The following is a 21,979-nucleotide window of genomic DNA, read 5'->3' as shown; positions in this document are numbered from 1 at the left end:
AAATATAATACATGCACATGTGTATACATAATGCTCATAAAAACATTAAGCAGGATCACTTATATTTTATATTTACATATATTATTTCATATCTGAAAGTGTCATCATACCCTGTGTGATTTATATGGATGCTGTGAACTGGAATAAAGCTCTTTCATAATATTTTTATCATCACCATATTTTTCATGTCTCTCTCTCTCTATTGCAGATTCCTAATGAAGGATCTCTGGCTTTGGTGATCTCACTGATTGTGCTGCAGGGAGTGACGGGAATCTCCTTTGGACTGGTCATTTCCTCTGCCATCGATGACGAGCAGTCAGCAAATCAGGCGGCTCTTGGAATCTTCTACCCCAACCTCATCATTAGCGGTACACTGTTTGATCTCACAGATGTTAAAAAATAAATTAGATAGGATAAGGTTACTCTGTGGCTTATTTTACTTGCTATTATTTATATTTAAGTTACCCTTAAACCTCACACCTTTGTATTGATGCAGCCCTCTATGTTAAGATTGTCTGTCATTTCTCCCTCCTCCCCAAAATGGTGCAGTCCAGAAAATATAATAAGAGCTATATTAGGCCATACTATCTGGGTGTGTCCAGTGGATTAATGGATGTGATTCAACAGTGAGTAAAATCGTGGATTGATAGTGGAGTGGAATAAACAGAGTGAATGATGATTGATGGATGAGATAAAAATGGAAAGGAAATACAGGTCATTATTGTAAAGAAATGGAAGGAAATTCTCCTTAGTGAGGTCTTGACCCCACTTACCGGTCATATTTCACATTAAAATGCACCATCTAATTTGTCATTTATGGCCTGCTCAAGTAACACAAACACACTAGTAACTACTAAAAATATACATACGTAGATGATGTTACAGATTAAAGTTTTACATTAATGAAATTACCTCCTGTAGGTGTTATCTGGCCGGTTGAGTGTATCCCGTATCCTCTGCGTTATTTGAGTCTAGTCCTGCCCCAGACCTACGCATCTGAAGCCCTGCGCTGCATCATGTACAGAGGTAGAGTATGTGCACTCATGCACGTGCACACACATTTAATATAGCACCAGTACCGATAAACTTATGATATAAATCTTTTATTTATAGTATATTATAATAATAATAAATATTATAATTTATTATAAATATATTTATTTTAAGTAAATTATTTTTTTTATTTGATAAGACAACAATAAATTTATCATTTTAATTATAATTTATTTATTTATAGTAACAAGTATCTTATAAGTACATTTATAATTTTGTCAGTAATTTTATTTATTAATATATTTGTATTTAATTAATATATATACACACACACACACACACACACACGCACGCACGTGGTCAGAATTGTTGGTACCCTTGGTAAATGTGATCTAAGAAGGTTGTGGAAATAAATCTGCATTCTTAATCCTTTTGATCTATTATTTAAAAAATTCACAAAAATCTAACCTTTCATTGGAGAATAAGAATTTAAAATGGGGGAAATATCATTATGAAATACACATTGGACACAATTAACGGTACCCTTTTATTCAATACTTTTTGAAACCTCCATTTGCCAAAATAGTATAGTAGTTTTCTCCTATAATGCCTGATGAGGTTAAAAAACACCTGACAAGAGATCAGAGACCATTCCTTCATCCAGATTCTCTCCAGACCCTTTAGATTCCCAGCTCCATGTTGGTGCTTCTCCTCTTCAGTTCACCTCACTCATTTTCTATAGGGTTCAGGTCAGAGGACTGGATTGGCCAGCAGAAGCTTGGTTTTGTGCTCAGTGACCCATATTTGTGTTTTTTTTAAGGTTTGTGTTTGGATTATTGTCCGGTTGGAAGATCCAAACATGGCCCTTTATAAGATTTCTAACAGAATCAGTCACTTTTTGATTTTTTTATCTGTTGGTATTTAATAGAATCCATTATGCCATGTGTCTAAACAAGATGTCCAGGACCTCCAGCAGAAATATAGGCCCACAACATCAAAAATACAGCACTATATTTCATTGTACACATGGGGTACTTTTTATCCTTGTGTTCACCAAACCCATCTTGAGTGTTTGCTGCTAAAAAGCTCATTTTTTAGTTTCATCTGACCATAGAAGCCAGTCCCATTTGAAGTTCCAGTCATGTCTGATAACTGAATATGCTGGAGATGGTTTTTTAGTGAAATCTTTTTTTTTTCTTGAAACCCTCCCAAACAACATGTGATGATGTTGGTGCTGTTTGACATTTTATGTTGATTGGAAATTCTTAATTATTGCCCTGATGGTGGAAATGGGAATTTTCACTGCTCTAGCTCTTTTCTTAAAGCCACTTTCTAATTTGTGAAGCTCAGTTATCTTTTGCTGCACATCAGAAATATATTCTTTGTTTTTTCTTATTGTGATGGCTGATTCATTTGGAATTTGGGCTTTGTTTTCCCTCCCATTTATATTTCTGAGAAACAGGAAGTCATGGCTGGATAATGTCATGTTCATAATCACGCTGGTGTGCTCAGAATTGTGAATATGAATGGGAATATATTTCGGATATATTTTACTCATAAGAATTTCTTTACCAGTAATTGTGTCCAACATGTACTTGAGAAAAAATATTTATTTCATAATGATATTTCCCCCCTTTTTTAAATTCTTATTCTCCAATTTGAGGTTAGATTTTTGTGATTTTTTTAAATAATAGATCAAAAGGATTAACAATGCACATTTATTTTCACAGCCGCCTTTGATCATATTTACCAAGGGTACCAACAATTTCTGACCACGTGTGTGTATGTATGTGTATGTGTGTATATATATATATATATATATATATATATATATATATATATATATATATATATATATATATAATATTTGTGACCTAATGTAAAAAATAATACTATTTTATATTAATAACTATTTTATATTATAATAGTATAAAAAGTATTTGTCATTTTGTCATCGCTTTAGGAGACAATCTCAAACGTTTACATATAAACATGACGAATGGTGTGTTACGGTTGTGTTGGTCGTTGAGCATACTACGAGTGGAGTCTTCTCTGAAGCGTGTCTCTATCATCACATCACACATTTCAAATGGACTGCCCTACCCGCACACCTCAGATATGTAACATCTCTTGTGTGATGTGTTCAGCCGACACACACAGAACAATTCTCTCTGAAATCTCACTCAACTAACATTTTCCCTCTGATACAAACATCTTGAGTTACAGGAGACTTCACGACACCTGACACTCTTCTCTCTCAATTATTCACGGAGCAGGAGGAGTGTCTGCCTCCATTCCTAAATTAAACACACAGCCAGTGTTGCCAGATTGGGCGGGTAAATATTGGCTTGGGCGGGTGGACAAAATTTGGGCTGGTTTTTGGTCAGTTTGGCGGTTTTCAAAACATATGAATTGTATAGGCTATTTGGTTAACAAACAAGCCCAAGTGTGCATATATAGCCTACTGCATGCATCCAATCAGTCATCACAACGTTACTAAACACACAGTTTGATGTCGTGGCCACACTTTTAGCCAATCACTAGGGATCAGCAGACAGACGTGATGATTAATGAGTGACTGGTTTTTAGCGCGATAACGGATCTGATTTTGAATGTAACTGTAAGTGATCATAATGCCTATATATAAATTCAATGGTAAAGATTGGAGAGTGTTTTAACTCTCAAAACGTGAATTACACCTGTTGAGGGAGATGACATGAAGGCTATATCACTGCAACTCCGAAATCAGAGCAGAGTTAAATTATTTAATCAAAATCTATTCTATACGATCCTGTCTTTTATCTTTTAAAAGGTCCGGATTGGTAGGATATCCTTTAAAGCTGCTGGACTTGTTAGCTTTGACTGTGCAAAGTTCTATATTATGTTCAATATGAACTTCACGAAAGATTAGTTCTGTGTGAAATTATAGAGCGACACGAAGGTAAGAGCATTATTGTTGTTGTAAAAATTTTTATTGTCGGATTATCATACAGAATGACACAGTTTTGACTGTCGTGGTGTGTGCATGAACGAGTGTGAAATACCTATAATTACGTTGCTTATTCTGATCACTTACATTGAAAATGATGCGTGTGTTTTTGTCTGCTTGCATATTTTAATCATATTTGGTAGTTCTCTTTAATGTATTTGCCCCGATTTGATCTATTAATTTATCTAGCATATTTATATTATTTTGTCATCATTATTTCGTTATAAGAAGTTAAAAATGGTTCTTATCAACCTTGATTTACATTCTATCACATTATTTTGACAGTTAAAGTTTTGGGCGGTTTTTGTAAGCTTTTGGGCTGGAAATCGTCCATCCAATCTGGCAACACTGCACACAGCTTCCCTGTTGTTTACATGCCAGCATTTCTCATGAACAAGAACCGCTGGTTAGACAGAGAGGCTCAGAGGATGACACACAGTCAAAGTTCAAGTTCAAACATATTAGAGTTAATTGACTGCTGATACTGTACAGGCTAGACCTGAACTGAGACTGGTCATGTGACTGGAAATGTACAGACTGTACACAAACCTGGTTTTCCCCTTCAATAATCTACCTGAGCCCTTTGGTTTTTGATCATGACACCACAATGACATCGCTTAATTTGTGCCGGAACAAGCTGCATCCGGATCCGGCACCTCCGAAATCCGATCCGGCACCTCATTTTGTCGGATCCCCCTCCTCACGCACCAATATGAAAGACGTTTGTGCTGACCTATAGTGTGCATATATGAAAAATCCTCTACAATGACTGTAGGCACGTCTACATTTGAAATAAAGAACACGAGCGCGCAAAAGACGTGACATGTGAACTTCTCTGCTCTCACAAGACATGCACGGATCCAATAGCCTATACACATGCGTTTCCTTTCTCAACTGTTCACATTTACTTAAGAAAAAACCTGGATATTCGCCAGAACGGCCATTTTTGCGTAATTTTGTGTGTATTTGGCCCCTTAGTCTCAACAACAAACTATGAAAAAGAACTCAATATGATACTACTTGCTAGGCGGCTTTGGATGTGACTGAGCGCTCAGCCTTGAGAGCACCTCTGGAGCGTGCGAGTACTGATTAGTTTAAAAAGACGTGCATTTTTGTGACGATACAACAGCAAGTGACCCGATTAGCAAGTGACAATTCTGTCAACTGTCCTGAAATGCGAGTGAAAGTCTTGGATCAGCTCGTTGTATTGCTGATGTGAAGCCGCTTTGAGAGAGTGAAAGAGAGAAGACGCGGTCCAGTTGAATCACTCACGCTGTTTTCAAATGACGCCGCAAAGTTATTGTTAACTAAACCGGTTTTATAAATGTGTTAACTGATATAAAGCTGAAATAAAATATAAATGTTTGTTACGTAAACTGAAAACGTAAACGAAAATTAGAACTGTTGTCTTGACAACTAAGTGAAATAAAGTAACCTAAGTTTAAATGGAAGTACTAAAATTGGAAAAAAATTAAAGGTTACATAAAAAAAATTGATGACATATGTAACCTTGAAAATATAAAATGAAATGAAAATACTGAAACTGAAAATATATCAAAATAAAAGCTAATTTAAAACATTAATACATACTATAATAGTTTATGAATAATATTAAACACTGCTCTGGGAGGAGTCTGTACATGCTGTACAGGTTAATTATTGTCTTCCTCAATTTTACCTGTGACTGTTTAAAAATAGTCTTGTAGAACCAGATTTTTAACTATCTATGTCACGGATTGGGAGGAACGAAGACTCAATTGCTGGCAAAAGGAATCTTCTTTATTAACAAATTACAAAATAAACAAAAACACAACTGAAACCACCCGAAGAGGAAAAAGCCAGAGCTAACACAAGCACTGAAAACAAGACATACACGGGGCACAAGGCAGACAGATATCACAGGCATTACCTGGCACCAAAGTGAGACAAACGAGCCCAGAACAGAAAACACAGGGAGCTTAAGTAGGGACGGCAATCAGGAACACAGCTGGGGCAAATTAAACAATAATGAGGTGAGTGGAGTTTGGGGAATTGAATCCGGGAGACAGTGACCTCTGGTGGTGAGAGGGAGCATCGTGGACCCGGATTCATGACAGGACCCCCCCTCTAAGGAATGGATTCCAGACGTTCCCAAGCACCCAACCAGGGGGATGGCCAGGCGGGAACGGAGCAAAGGAAGGGGAGGGATGGGGGGCCAGGTCCATGTGCTGGTGGGGGACCTGGGGACTGAGGCAGCGCCGGCGGGATGGGGACCCAGGGCAGAACCAGCGGCCACCACAGCAGTGTGTGTGGAGCTGCCACCCTGAAACAGGCAGTGGCTGGCTCTGCTGCTTCGGGAGCCTTGTGAACGGGCGCCGCCGCCTCGGGAGGATCGGGAGCTTTGTGAGCGGGCGCCACCGCTTCGGGAGCCTTGTGAGCGAGTGCCGCCGCCTTGGGAGAATCGGGAGCTGTGTGAACGGGCGTCGCCGCCTCGGGAGGAACGTGAGCGGGAGCCGCCGCCTCGGGAGGATCGTGAGCGGGAACCGCCGCCTCGGAAGAACTGTGAGCGGGCACCGCCGCCTCGAGAGGTTTGTGAGCGGGCACCGCCGCCTCGAGAGGTTCGTGAGCGGGCACCGCCGCTTCGGGAGATTTGTGAGCGGGCACCGCTGCTTCGGGAGGAACGTGAGCGGACACCGCCGCCTCGGAAGAACTGTGAGCGGGCACCGCCGCCTCGAGAGGTTCGTGAGTGGGCACCGCCGCCTCGGAGGAACTGTGAGCGGGCACCGCCGCCTCGAGAGGTTCGTGAGCGGGCAACGCCGCCTCGGAGGAACTGTGAGCGGGCACCGCTGCCTCGGGAGCTTTGTGAGCGGGCACCGCTGCTGAGCTTTGTGAGCGGGCACCGCCGCCGAGAGGATCGTGAGCGGGCACCGCCGCCGAGAGGTTTGTGAGCGGGCACCGCCGCCTGGAGCTTTGTGAGCGGGCACCGCGGCCTCGAGAGGATCGTGAGCGGGCACCGCTGCCTCGGGAGCTTTGTGAGCGGGCACCGCCGCCTCGGGAGTTTCGTGAGCGGGCACCGCCGCCTCGAGAGGTTCGTGAGCGGGCACCGCCGCCTCGAGAGGTTCGGGAGCGGGCACCGCTGCTTCGGGAGCTTTGTGAGCGGGCACCGCCGCCTCGAGAGGATCGTGAGTGGGCACCGCCGCCTCGGGAGCTTTGTGAGCGGGCACCGCCGCCTCGGGAGGTTTGTGAGCGGGCACCGCCGCCTCGGGAGCTTTGTGAGCGGGCACTGCCGCCTCGAGAGGATCGTGAGCGGGCACCGCCGCTTCGGGAAGGCCTGAGATGAGCCCTGCCCCCTCAGAGAAAAGCTCAGCGGCTATCCCCGCTTCGGTAGCTTTGTGAGCGGGCGCGGGAGCCCTGTGAATGGGTGCCGCCACTGAACTTCGTGAGCGGGAACCGCCGCCTCCTCACCGACATCAGCAGAGGATCCTCAACGCTGCGTCTCAGCCCGGGGCACCCAAAGAAAAACCCCGAGATTCTGGAAGTGGCTGGCACGATCCGAGGAGGTTCTGGAGCAACAGCCCAGACTGGGAGGGGGGCACCCTCCCGCAGCTCCACCTCCTTCAAATAGATGACGTGGTCGACCATCTCCCAATAGGACCACGTATCTATTTCCCCCAGCTCCTCCCGGTTGACAGGCTCATCCAGGCCCGCTAAAAACAGGTGGATGAGGGTGCTCCCTCTAATCCCCAGCTCCTGGCCTACCTCAAAGAGGTCTTCGGCGTACCACCCAAAAGGGCGATTGTCTTGTGGGCAAGGATGCGGCCCACTGGCTGGGGCCTGGTTCCTCTGTCGACCAGGAGCTGGGTACAAGAAGATTCCCATTGCCGCTGAGTCTTCAAATGGCTCGTTTGTACTGTCACGGATTGGGAGGAACGAAGACTCAATTGCTGGCAAAAGGAATCTTCTTTATTAACAAATTACAAAATAAACAAAAACACAACTGAAACCACCCCGAAGGGGAAAAAGCCAGAATAAACACAACCACTGAAAACAAGACATACACGAGGCACAGGGCAGACATAAATCACAGGCATACCTGGCACAAAAGTAAGACAAACGAGACCAGAACAGAAAACACAGGGAGCTTAAGTAGGGACGGCAATCAGGAACACAGCTGGGGCAAATTAAACAATAATGAGGTGAGTGGAGTTTGGGGAATTGAATCCGGGAGACAGTGACCTCTGGTGGTGAGAGGGAGCATCGTGGACCCGGATTCATGACAATCTACATAAAGTTAGGTTAACTCAACAGCTGTCCTAAATGCTCATGCCTAAATCTATCATGTGTGTGTAGTGTTGAAAAGTCTGAATCATTCTAGTGAATCGATTCAGTCAGGTTCGTGAGGCTTTCACAAATTTAAGAATTTAAAGGGGTGGTTTACTGTTTTTTTTCTTTGTTTGATTGTGTTTATGGGGTGCAATATAACATGTCTTCGTGTTTCGTTTGTTAAAAAACGCCTTATTTTTCATATATTTCACCTTTATTGTAAGCCGCTTTCTCCTCTGTCATTTGAACGACCGGTTGACTTCTTGATTCTATGAAACCACTCCCTCAGAAACAGGCAATGGGCTCAGATTGGTTAGTTGGGCCGGTGTGTTGTGATTGGCTAAACTGTGTACTGCACATTGTCCGGAAACTTCACGGCCATTACCTTTACAGGCGACAGTTGCATGTGCTCCGGTCAAATGTAAATAATGGTGTCAATATTGCCGTATCAGTTTGAGCCAGAATCAGACCCAGAAAGCGGTAATGAAGAGAGTCAAGCAGAACTTCCGCAAGCACGGCTCTTACAAAACGTTTCTGAATGGAAGTTTGCTGTTGTGATTACATATAATTTTTTGAAGTTTGTACACGTTTGTCTTATACACACAAAATAGTATCGAACTAACTGGCTACTATAACCAAACAGCGTTGGCTTGTGTTTACATTCTTGATCAAATCGAAAAATTACGTCATAAAATATACATGGAAAATACATTTACAAAATTAGTACATAATTACAAATTCGGGTCCAAAATGTTTGTACGCGTTTGTCATAGACACACGAAATAGCATTTAACTAACTGGCTACTAAAGCCAGTGTTGGCATTTGTTTACGACCTTGATAAAACTAAAACATTACGTCTGAAATTATACATGCAAATACATTTAAAATGATTAAATCTTACTTACAGGTTGTGGCCCAACAACTGCTGCCTCTGGTTTTAAAGTTGGAACTGCTTGTTTTAGTAATAGTTTCTGTGTGAATCCGGCATTGAACTCGTGTAGATTCTGGAAGCTGTCTTCCGTAAAATGCGCAGCACAGAGAGCTAAATTAGGATTGTAATTGTCAGGAACATAATCAAACATCAATTTTAACCATTGTTGACGAACTACAGCGTCCGTAGGAAGCCCGAACACAGAAGACCTGACAGCTGGGTGAAAATAACACCGTTTCAAAGGCATGGCTACAACTCTCCACTATAACTCTTCCTCTTCGACAAAGCCGCAGAACATGGCCTTGCCCCCTTTTTTGCATGTTCCGGAGGGAGGGGTTGATGCAAATTCATGGGTTTGTTACGTATGCAACCCGGGAAGTATCTCGTTGTAGTCCCATACGAGTCGTTTTTGTAGGCATTAAACTTCCTGATTTTTAAAAGACGATATCTCCGCTTACGTTGAACTTTCAGCGCAGCAACTTTGCAGATACTGTTCATGCACCAACAGCAACATTACACACTATTTAAAATGAAAAAAGTGAAATTGCAGTAAACCACCCCTTTAACATTGAACAGTTTCCTTAAATACATCGATTTGTTTTCTGTCTTCATGTTCTGGTACTGATCCTCTTATTTCACATTCAGGTTGGGGTCTGTCCCGTATGATGGTCTGGCGAGGTTTTGCAGTTACTCTGGGCTGGAACACATTCTTCCTTATGCTGGCAACAGTCATTCTCAAGCTGAGAACGTGAGAGGCTCTGCCGAGGAAAGGTGCTTCAGATTGGGTATAGTGGTGTCCGGCGAGGCCAAAAGATGATTGACACATGGATTTGCCAATCTGAGCCTCTCTCTCCTTTAATATGCCATTCACCCACAACTGGCCTCCCAAGGACTATCAGCGTGAAACTCAGGGCATCCCTCAACCAGCTAAGAGACCTATTCCACAAACAGTTTACTGACAATGTGACACATAACACTCATTATGAGTTTCACACGGGCTTCAATTATTTAAAAAACATCAAAGAAGAAGAAAGCAAGTGCTGAAGCCAACTGCTGGAACTTTCCATACCCTCTTTTCCCCGTGGTTTATGTAATGCATCCTGAATTCAGATTCACTGACTAGGTTTTTAGTGCATGTTCCATATGCCTTGTCTGTGCCAGTAAACCTTAGACTGGGTACAACCAGACACCTAATTTGCTTTAGGGAAACCTACAATGTTGCCCACCCTTGTACTCCCTCATCCTGAACAGAAAGAGCACTGCTTAGCAAGGATTCTTCACTGGGCACAGTTCACCCTTCCATAGGAGTGTTTTGTTTTCCAAACTGCTGCTTGTTCTTTTTTTATGGTAAACATTTTTAGATGAGCAGTCTGGGTGTAATAATCCATCAAGTGCCATAAAGAAAATGAAGGAAGAACTGCAATGTTTACATTTGAGCACATAGCAGGCCAAAGTTAAACCTGCAAGTTGAACTGAAAAGACAAGTTTAGTCCTGTGTTTTAATATATATTGTATTTGAAAGACAGCAGCACAAACTGCATTACAATGCAAGCCATATGCTGAGTTATGTGAACTGGTGAAAATAGTTTGATGAATATTTTAGCGTGCAATATTTGATGAATGCATGAAGGATATTTTAAATAGATACTAATTGCTTCTTGGTTTGGGGTATAAATCTTGTGTGTTTCACTGTCCTTCTTAAATGTCAACAAATTTATCATGCTTTCATATTTTCTTCTCCTTGAATCTTGAAGTTCAACATTAGGACACTTGATTTCTACCTTTACCGACCAGCTCCAGGTTCTGGTTTGGTTTCAATTCTCTGAAGTCTCTACACCACAGTCAGACTGAACAAATCTAGGCCCTGCTTAACTCAGTCAAAAGACTTTGCATGCTACTAAGCAATTGTTAGTTTGTTTAAATATGGTTGACATTATATCCGATATCTGTACTTTGAACGGTTTGAAAAGTTCACAAACTGAATGCTTTTTTTTTTTCATGTAAATGAAAAATTAAACAGGAAAGTGCTGCTGCTGTTTGAAAGTTCTGCAAATATTTAGATTATTATGAAACAGGCTTTTCATTGTAGTAATAATGACGCCCACACTGGAATTTCATGGTATGTTTTGATAGAACAGGCTGACAGTTGATTTTAGGACTAGAGCTTTGTTGGTTCTAGATTTTTTGTGTCTGGCTCCGGTTGAGGCTTAGAGACAAATGTTTGGCAAAGGTTTGTTAAGTACTGTGCCATTTTGAAAGGTCATCGTGTCACCTTTATACACACACAAGACCATTATTTTCTACCTCTTGAATTGTTGCATATAAATCCCCCATATATGTGCACATTGACATGCTCTTGGTGTAAAATGATCTTAATGGAATTAATGACATCTTTTTCAACAGTAAACCTTTTTAATAAGATCTTCATATTTGTATATTGACTGTTTTTGTATTTATTCAGCAATGTTTATCAAAACCCACCACTTGCTCTTTCAGCTCTTGTACATTTCTTCACCATCCTCATTCATTACCAGCTCATTATCACATTTCAATATCTGAATTTCAAATCTCTACTGGCTTCAAAAGCTTCTCAAGATGACTCATAAATTTAAAGGGATAGTTCACCCAAAAATTAAAATTCTGTCATTAATTACTCACCCTCATGTCGTTCCAAACCCGTAAGACCTTCATTCATCTTCACAAATTAAGATATTTTTGATGAAATCCGAGAGCTTTCTGACCCTCCATAGACAGCAAGGGTACTACAATGATTGTAAAGCGCTTTGGGTGTATAGCAATACACAATAAAGCGCTATATAAATGCTTCATTCATTCATTCATACAATGGTCAAGGCACAGAATCGCAGTAAGGACATCGGTAAAACAGTCCATGTGACATCAGTGGTTCAACTGACATCAGTTGTTTTTGTTTTTTTGCGGAGAAAAAGTATTCTCGTAGCTTCATAAAATTAAGGTTGAACCACGGATGTCACATGGACTATTTCAATGATGTCCTTACTACGTTTCTGGGCCTTGAACATAGTAGTTGCTTTGTTGTCTATGCAGGGTCCGAAAGCTCTCGGATTTCATCAAAAATCTTTAATTTGTTTTCTGAAGATGAACAAAGGTCTTACGGGTTTGAAACGACATGAGGGTGAGTAATTAACAGAATTTTCATTTTTGGGTGAACTATCCCTTTAATAGATCATTCCCAGAATATTACAAATATTTTCCTCACAAATTTCCATTCTAAAAATATTAATGTAAACACATTTCCTGTTTTGATGAACCAGACGAAGTGATTCATCTATGCATCATTCCATCAATGCTAGTCAGAGACAATATCATTTAAAAATAACTATTCCTGTAGCAAGGCCAGCTACATCCAGCATGCTGGCACACCAATAATCAAAGAAGCTTATTGAATCTGAGAGACTTCTGTTATTAATCTTATCTGATATCTACTGATGTGAATATCTCTGGTTTTGAAAGAAAGGTCAGGCAGTCAGATACATCACGTCAGTTTACTATCCATGCTGCTGATGTAATGCTAGCGTAGTTGTCTGAAGTGTCAAACATCACACTGTTTATCAGTGTCAACTTTCATCTCTTATGCAACAGGTTCTGAAGATAGTGTTACCTTGATAACAAATGAGGATTGTTAATTTAATGTAAATTATGGTAAGTAAATGATGTTGTCAAATTGTTCAGTTCTATTGAACTGTCTCATTCCACTGTCAGGAAATAAAGAGTCTTCTAAGAATAAGCTAAAACTTTACTCTGCATTCTTAAGTTCTAGGAACGACTGGAAAAATGCCCATCCTCACGTACAAGGCATCACTTATTACAGGAAATCAAACCCCACACCCAGGTTACATGATCAGGAGTCATAGTTGCTCGAAAAATACAGGCAATCCATTACTGGACATCAGCTGATAAAAAAAAAAAAAGAATTATTCTGGATTTTATTTCTAAGAAAAGTGTTCTTCTTTGGCTTTTAAGTTTGAGAAAAGGTCACAAAACCGCAGTAATCATTGGGTTATCCAATATTCTGGTTTAATAAACGCCACTTCCTTCACACCAAAATCACTTTATCATTTTAATGAGAATCGATGCAACTTTTCATAGAAATACAGGGGTGGAGTAGTTATATCAAGAAGAAAAACCACATTCACTCTTAAAAATAAAGCTGCTTCACGTTGCCATAGAAGAACCTTTTTGTCTAAATGGTTCCATAAAGAACCTTTCAGATCTGAAGAACCTTTGTGTTTCACAAAAGGTTCTTTGTGGTGAAAGAAGGTTCTTCAGATTATAAAAAGGTAAGAAAGAGATGATTCTTTAAAGAACCTTTGACTGAATGGTTCTTTGTGGAACCAAAAATGGTTCTTCTATGGCACCTTTATTTTTAAGAGTGTAGAGATACAGTGTCTAAGTGACTAGATGACATCACCAGCAATTCACCCAGTGAAATCAAAGTCTATAAATAGATTTTTTTTGCCACTGTCTCACTGCTGTGTTAGGGCAGGTTTGGATTTAGAAAGAAATTACTTCTGAGAGAGAATCTACTGCAGCTCATCATTATTCTGTTAAATATATCCGAGAAAGAGCTAGATATTTATTTGCACTTTACATTGATTTTAAGTACTTTTATGCTGCCGATTTGAAATACAGCTCAGTGCAGGTGATCTTGAACATTAAAAAGTATCTTGACTCCTGTGCACATGATTCTTCAGGTTTGTTTCTCCATGTTCTAAACATTCTGCAAATATATTTTCATACATAGTTACAGTCACCATGACAGCTGGGACAACACTCTGAACACCAGCCCCCAAACTGTAATATTTGGTTGAGCCCCAGTGTTGTGATTTTATCACATGCTGCTGTCACACTGTCATGTTTCTCCTCAGCTCACTTCACAACACAGAATCCTATCAGGGCAACACTTAAAATAGGCTCTCAAATCACCATTCAGATACAACAACGGCCTTTGGAGTCATTTAAAATGTGTAGCCACCATTATGAGGAAGCAGGGACTACGTTTATAGACAATGAAAAGCCTTGTAAAACAGCATAAAGCGTATGCCGTCAAATAAACGATTAGTACAGTGCTGTAGACAAAGCTTTTAAAGGGGCCGTTCACATGCGTTTAAAATGCAGGGCAGTAGAATGGAAAACATGAAAGGTGTAGAGATATGGGGCCAGTTGCATAACTTTATAGCCTCTAAGTTAGACAGTGTCTTAACTAGAACTAGTCTGACCAACTACCAGTTAGCCAAGTGGTAATCAGTCTTATTTTTTGGATTCAACTTGGACTAATCTACATTTACGTAACAAATTAAAAAAATATGATCAGTCTTAAAGAAAAAATTAGCTGACTAACTTTTAAGACTAGTCTTATTCAACCGGCCCATGCTTATAGAATTTATTTTAACTAGACATTTGCATTTTAGAATGGGTTTTTTGCATGAGAGAGAGTGTATCATATAGGTGCAAATTGTAGAAATATAGGCATGAGGTGTCAGTGTTGTTGCCATGACAACATAAATACAAGCAACTTTAAGCAGATATCAATCTACACCACAGTTTATGTGATATGTGTGCATGTACATATCTGTGTGCACTGACTAACCACTAACCATGCTGATCTCAGAAAGTTTCTACAAATGGATATGAAATGTGTGCTCGTTATTTTGTTGAGCCACCTGGCTTACATTGTTTTTGGAGCGTGATAAAATTAAAAGTATTTCAACACATGACTTGTGCCAACATTACACTGTTTTCACAACATTGCTATGAGCTATGAGCAGGCTCGGGCTAGAGTTGAAGGATATTACCAGATCATGTCTGAACAAATCAACCTTTACTGGGAACCCTTTCCCAAACACTGTCTTGAGTTACATGGCACGGTTAAATCATCTCTCTACTGAACACGTTCTCTAGACCAGGACTAGTCATAATGTTTTTTCTTTTAAGTGCAAGGAAAGTCCCATATCATAAAAGAGTGGGTGGAAGAGAGATGATCTGATTGCTTTTAGGTTTATGTAAGCAGGTGATGTGACATTATCTCTTGGAAACATGCACAAGAACTAAATGTTTTTTGAAAGAGAGAGAACTTTTAGTACACTCAGAATAACAAGGAGGAATCTGAGCATCTATTTTTTTCTCAGTGTAATCACATAAGTTGTGTGATTTCCTTTAGCAGCACTGTCTATAATAAATGGACTGTGGCTGTGTAGCGTCAATGCGCTCAAAATAATCAGATCGACTGATGTCTCTGAATACCTCCATCATCTGGGCCAGGTTTGAGATGTTATCTTCTATTATAATGTCTACATGACCTCTTTTCTGTTTTTTACTCTTCCAAAGACAATAAACTTTACTGGGCCTGACATGGATGGTTAATGATGAGGCATCATCATGCATTCATAACCCCTAAAAGAACAATACCATAACACTCTTCAGTATTACTCGTAAAAAAAAAAAATAGACTTGTTCTTGTTACAGGTGTTACAGTCTTTAATTGCAGAGTCATGGCTTTCCAAGAGTACATGCCAAAATAAGGCAGTGTTGTGTCGGAAAACAGGAAACCACACAAATGCCTTTAATGACAAGTTAAGCAAAGGCAAGCAGCACTCAGTTCAGTTTTCAAATAGGTCATAAAACAATCATACAAATAAAAATGAATGAATAATAGCCTAAATAAACATTTAACCTTTGCCAAACATTTTGCTCTCTCTCTCTCTCTCTCTCTGTCTCTATATATATTGTATTTTTATGTAAGTTAAGCTATTTACAGAGAGATGAATAGCCTGCTTGTGTTTCATGAATAATATCTAATAAGGGCCTTACTCCTTTAAACTGTTGTACAGACATCTCTTGAATGTGGCAATCAAAGCAGTTATTGTTTTCTGTGGGCGTGCCTGCAGCTCAGATATGAGATTTGCTGCAAAGAGACATGTGTGACCTAACCCAGTAGCATTTGCGACTTCTGACTCGCTCAGAGATGATAACTACATTACCCAGAATGCTCTTCACCCGATCAGTGACGCGGCAGGGTTTTTTTCTCCGCTCATCTAGTCTCTAGCCACTACAACACAAAACACCACCGTCTGTTTACAGTCTCTCTAGAAGCAGCCGGCGGACAACACCATTTTACAGGCATTATTGTTTGTTTCGAGCCTGTGTATTCCTTCCAAGCCCGAGACTGACTGAGATCACGTCACATTTAACGACAGAGAGATTATTTTTGTTTGAATTTTGAGGAGAACTCTCAACACCTGCCTTTGTTAGCAAGTTAGCCTCGCGTGTCCGTAAAGGATCCTCATCCTTAATTCTCTCTCTCTGTTACATTCTGGTTTGTTTTATATATTTTTTGACCATTTATTCAGTCAGACAGCAGTTGTAGCTAAACCCGTGTTAACGGAGCAGCTCTTTGTTCGTGCCTCGGAAAAAAAACACACCAGCACCGCCGTGAGTACCTCATATTCATTAGAGAAATAAACAGTTCTTGTGTTTTATAAAATAACGTTTAGTTTACTAATGAGTCTGACTTGTTTTTCGCAGTCTTGTATCTTTTGTTGTATTTTGTATGTAGGCTATCTTCTTGCTATCATGTTGACTTTAATCCTAAGAATCATTTTAAGTTGATTTCGTGGTTTAGTACATAAATGCTCATCTTTTTTTATGCCTTTTTATTGTATTGTTTGAGTCTATCAGATAAACTGTCATGGGGTTGTTCTGCTTTGCTTAAAGCGAAGATGAAATGTCTGTAACTGAAGTACATTTATCGTTTAGCAGAGTAAAGAAGTGTCATTTAGTTATTTGTCTGTTATGTTTCTTTAGGTATTCTGTCACGCAAGTTACATACAAATACTGTGAATTTTTTTTTTTTGCGTCTTCTGTTTTAGTCATTAACTTCACAACTGTGGGTGCTTACTCAACGAGAATAATCTAGTATTATAGCACTCTATATTATATGTCAAGTCCAGTTATTGACAACAAGCCTTCGTTCTCATGTGTTTGCGAAGACAATGGAGAGACATACTAATTGAGAAAGCGGTGCACTTCATATACTTTACGGGCAGAATTTGCATTGGCTTTTGTGGGCTCGTTACAGACGTGTCATTGTTCTTTGCTGATGTATTTAAACGCTCAGAGTCATTTGCATAGGCAGACCGAGCATCTGGTCCGACCCAATGTGGCCTTTGTCCCGTTCCCGTGCTGACGTCAGGATGTCAATCACCCCCCCCCCTTCCGTTTTTGGTACCAGCCGGTGCTGCTGCATCTGAATTATTTATTAGAACAATCAATGGATTAACATGCGTTAATACAACATTTACTGTCACTCCATTGTTTCTGCTATCACATTCATTGCACACTGCTGAATATTGGAAACTTCCAGCTGTCTGATAAATTGTTCTGAAGCTTGGAAAACTACTTAGTTTTTAGTATTGAGTGGATAGAGAGACTGCACAAAATTGATTGCTGCATTTTAGGCCTGGTCTGTAAAAACTTGCACAGCACATTTTAATGTATTTACATACTTTGAGGCTTACATTGCAAAGCCAAAATAATTATTAGTGATTTTTGTGAATTATCTAAAAAAAAAAAAAAAAAAAAAAGTAAATATTTATCAACATTAATAATTTATCTGAATTGTATATTTGTCTTTAACATTAAGCTATTAAATGTTTGTTTACAGTTAAATTTAAAATAAAAGATCAAACTATAGCTAAAGTGATTTTCTGGGGTTTGTGTGTGTATGTGGTTTTAAAACACATTTTGAGTGAATTTAGATTTGTGAACTTCACACTGGCTATCATAGTAGGAGAACTTTGATGCAGAGTATTTTTTTGCACTTATAAACTGAACATTCTGAATGCTGGCAATACAGTGGTGGTGTTGTTTTCTACCTATAAGCGGTACAGTTCCTTGTTTGTGGAGTAAAGTTACTGGTAAGAGAAAATATTGTTTCCTCTGAGTTTGTTTTGCCTTGATAAATTACCAGGGAGTCCCTTCCTTTAGTCGTTTCACTGCTTTCCTTTAATAAGGGCAAAGGTTACCACCACTCGACACTTGGGCCTTGTATTTTTTGCTGTATTGGTGATTTGAGTATGTTGTTTGTCTTTGTGTACATGTAACCTTATGTAACGTGTATTACATGTATTCCCTCAAGCGTGGTAGCTGCACTGACTCTGCTGTAGTGTAAAATGATCTGTCTGTATCACTTTCATTGTCTTCTGAGACTGCAGGTTTAGGATTCATTTTTAGTCTCTGCATCTTATCCAGTGCAGTGGCATTAACTGCGAAAAACTGTTCCTGGATCAGTGCTATGATGGTGAGATAGACGTGAGCCCTGATCTGTTTGCAGCAGATCAGATATCTGTGAAACTGGCTGATGTCTCTGTCAGTAAGCCTGAATTTATCCTGGAGCTCATTGGAGCCATGTTGTCATTCTCTGATGAAGATCGCAACGTTCAGTTTAGCTTTTTATTTGCTGTTTTGCTTTGCTCAACTTTGATCTTCTATCAAAGTTAGCTTGCTGTCATTATGATGAATTTTCCATTTATTAAGCCTACATGTTTGAGAATAGATCTTGTAAGGCAATTCAACATAGTGTAAGTAAATCCTATTGCAGTAGTGCAGTGAATCTATGACTTGGTGCTTGTCACCTGTCTTTTTCAGTCATGAGAAACACATTTTGCGGGTTTCACAAGTCTTTGTAGGTTGATAAAACAAGTCGCCCACTTTTGACTGATCACCGCACTTTATACGTTCCAGTGATTGTACATTTGTTTGAAGAATAAGCATGGTGATTTTTTTGGAAATTGTGCCAAACCTCTGCATTTAAATAGCACCCCCGGTGACCTTTCACCATATTAACTGCTGATTGTGTCTATTTAATTGACCCAAGTGCACAATACAGCATAATCTAGATCTATGCAACTGTCATGTGTTTGATCAGATTAATTATTTCTCACAAAAGTAAAGATATAAATTATCCTTCAAAAGGCAAGGACAACTAAATTGTTCTATTTATTAATTAATATATCTGTTTTTTTAATAAATTTTAATTGAATTTTCTATTCATCAAAAAAATCATGAAAAAGGGTATCAAGGTTTCCACAAAAATATTAAGCAGAACGACTATTTTCAGCATTGCTAATAAATGTTTCTTGAGCACCAAATCTTATCAGAATTATTTCTGCAGGATCATGTGACACTGAAGACTGGAGTAATGGCTGCTGAAAATTCTGATTCGCTATCATGGGAATAAATGACATTTTAAAACATCAAAATAGAAAATGGAAATCAGTTATTTTAAATTAATAATATTTCATAGTATTGCTGTTTTACAGTATTACAGTATTTTTGTAAAAAAAAAACACCCTTTGTGAGCATAATGTATGTATTCTGAAAAAATGATACAGGCACCAAACATTTGGAACAGTAGTGTACTAGTAAACATACAACCATTATATTCTTTAACCACTACTGTCTTTTGGCCACTTTGTTGAGTCTACACAATAAAGTTTTGAGGATGACGTATATTGTGGAAACTAGGTCAGACAGTGGGCACCTCAGAGGAAAAGCAAGCAGGAAGAACTCTCTCTCTTTCTCACATGCTTGGCTGTGCTGACAGACTACTTCAATCCTTTGTTTGTTTGTAGTTGCAACACCTGAAAACTGAGGAAATTATGTATAGTATATTTTAAATGCCTACTGTCTTTACAGTAAACTAGGAGGTGGAGGTGACAGTAAAGACTTTTACATTGTTACAAAAAAATGGATCATGTGACACTGAAGACTGGAGTAATGGATTCTGAAAATTCAAGCTTGCCAACACATGCAATATTTCACAGTATTTACAGTTTTATAGAATTTTTGATCAAATGAATGCATCCTTGGTGAGACATCAAAAATCTTGCAGACCCCAAACTTTTGAATAGTGTGTGATGGTAGTCTAGCACACCTGATCGTGTATGTATTTTGATTATTTAATTTCTGCCCCCGTGTATCTGTTGAACTCTTATTTAAATTTCAGTATCTGATGTACCAAATAGAACCTGATTGTGATAATCTGTCCTGCTGACTCTCACTTTCTGCATGCTTTTTTCTCCAAGCAGCTAAATTCTGAGCAGTGTGTGAAAGACGAGACTGGCCATGTGACCTGAAGGACACACCAACCCCCATCTCAGGCCTCTGTTCCCCTCAACTTCCTTTGGGAAGAGCCAGAGCTGATCACTGCGGGCTGTAAATGAGTTATTGTCATGGAGACCGAGAGGTCAGCCTCTGCCAGTCAAAGCTGAAATGGGCAGAAGGATGAGCTCTGGCATACAGAGTATCGGGTGCTTGCGTCATGAAGAGGGGATCCTTTCAAACTGCTCAAAAGTATATCTAAAAACCAGCTGACTGGTGTTTAAAGTGTTATTAGTGCTGGCATATGGACTGCTCTGAAATATGACTTGTTTCCTGTTTAGACAGCCAAGAGCATCCCCCACCTTATTGGATCATTGGGATCATTTGACAGTTTCTGGGAAGATTGCATTGTGCTCTCCTGGGTAGCAAGTGGTTCTTTAGATGTGTGTTTGGATGGCTAGCTTTTGTTTGAGACATGCACACATTGCCCCAAGTGCATAGAGACTCAATACCGTGTGTGTTTCTCTGTGGTGTTTTTGTACGTATTTGTGTGTGTCTGCATGGTTAGTTCATTGTCACCGTCCAGTCTGCTTGTTTCTCTTAGGTTTCAGTGCTCATGTCATTGAATAATTAAAAAGCCCTGAAACTGAAGCTCAGCCCCTCCCCTCCTCTCTCCTGTCCTCCCTCCATCTGTCTGTTCGCACTCGTTTAAGAAAGCATGCCGTTTCACTGTCATGTTCAGCTTGAGTGTTGTTTGTAACTGTTTCTCGTTCCTAGATGGTTATCTTCAGTTTTATATTGTTTCCTATCTTTGTTTGTAGTTTACGTAACTACGTGATTCTGTATCATAAGTTTGAAGTGTGCAAAGATCGCACATTTAGGGGTTGTATACATAGAATGTGTTTGCAGTCCATTACGCCACTTTTCCATTGTTTTTCTATGTAAACATGCAGACGTGTTTGACTGCGCTCACATCTCGCTGCTTTTGCAGTGCCTTGTGCATGACACTGCATTCTAACAATGCAGTGATCAAGGAAAAAGTTTGACTTTTAAAATCACATCTCTAGACCTTGCGTTTGTTTTTTTCCATTCCACTACCCTGTTTCATGTTTTTAAATACAAAAACACATTGTGTGGCTGGCCTGTTTTTACATTAAAAAAACACGAGATGTAAGCAGTAGCATGGGGAAAAAGTCAAACTTTTTAAAAAAGTAATTTTACCTTGAGCGCCACATTTTTAGAACGCAGTGTTATGTGCAAGTCACTGCAAAAGACGCAAGGTGCAAGCACTGTGATCAAAGACATCCGTCAAGCGCATATTTACATAGGAAAAGTGATGGAAGAGTAGTTGACTTGTCGTTCGAATAACCCAACAATTAAAGTGATGGTCCATCCAAAAATGAAAATTGTTATTTATTCGGCCTCATTTTGTCCCAAAACTGCATGACTGACTTTCTTCTGTGGAACATAAAAGAAGATATTTTGAGAAATGAGAAACGTTTTTGTCAGTATAGTGCAATCGGCTTCAATGTTGTTAGGTTCCCTTCAAAATATCTTCTTTTGTGTTACAGAAATAGAAGAAAAGAAAAGGTCAAACAGGTTTGAAACTATATGAGTAAGAGAA

General features: G+C 39.6%; 2 protein-coding genes across 7 annotated transcripts in view; both read left to right on the top strand.

The window, feature by feature from the left end:
* Positions 1 to 11,845, top strand: part of abch1 (ATP-binding cassette, sub-family H, member 1) — a 33,355-nt gene extending 21,510 nt beyond the window's left edge. For 3 of the 4 annotated variants that reach the window (XM_058749049.1, XM_058749050.1, XM_058749051.1), the window contains exons 18-20: positions 209 to 368; positions 922 to 1,026; positions 9,862 to 11,845. In XM_058749049.1, the coding sequence (XP_058605032.1) occupies positions 209 to 368; positions 922 to 1,026; positions 9,862 to 9,968 (372 nt within the window). In that variant the 3' untranslated portion in view covers positions 9,969 to 11,845. Of the gene's footprint in view, positions 1 to 208; positions 369 to 921; positions 1,027 to 9,861 lie in introns of those variants that run through there. The other variant, XM_058749052.1, reaches the window with a different exon arrangement.
* A 4,436-nt stretch (positions 11,846 to 16,281) lies between these two features.
* Positions 16,282 to 21,979, top strand: part of peli1b (pellino E3 ubiquitin protein ligase 1b) — a 29,663-nt gene continuing 23,965 nt past the window's right edge. Inside the window, exons 1-2 of one of the 3 annotated variants that reach the window (XM_058749219.1) lie at positions 16,282 to 16,686; positions 20,343 to 20,607. The gene's annotated coding sequence lies outside the window, so the exon portion shown is untranslated. Of the gene's footprint in view, positions 16,687 to 20,339; positions 20,608 to 21,979 lie in introns of all 3 variants that reach the window. The other 2 variants (XM_058749220.1, XM_058749218.1) reach the window with 2 other exon arrangements.

This window comes from Onychostoma macrolepis, chromosome 17 (assembly GCF_012432095.1).
Source record: "Onychostoma macrolepis isolate SWU-2019 chromosome 17, ASM1243209v1, whole genome shotgun sequence".
NCBI classification, from domain to species: Eukaryota; Metazoa; Chordata; class Actinopteri; order Cypriniformes; family Cyprinidae; genus Onychostoma; species Onychostoma macrolepis.
Note: the sequence above shows the minus strand (reverse complement) of the source record. Positions and strands in the feature narration are given on the sequence as shown.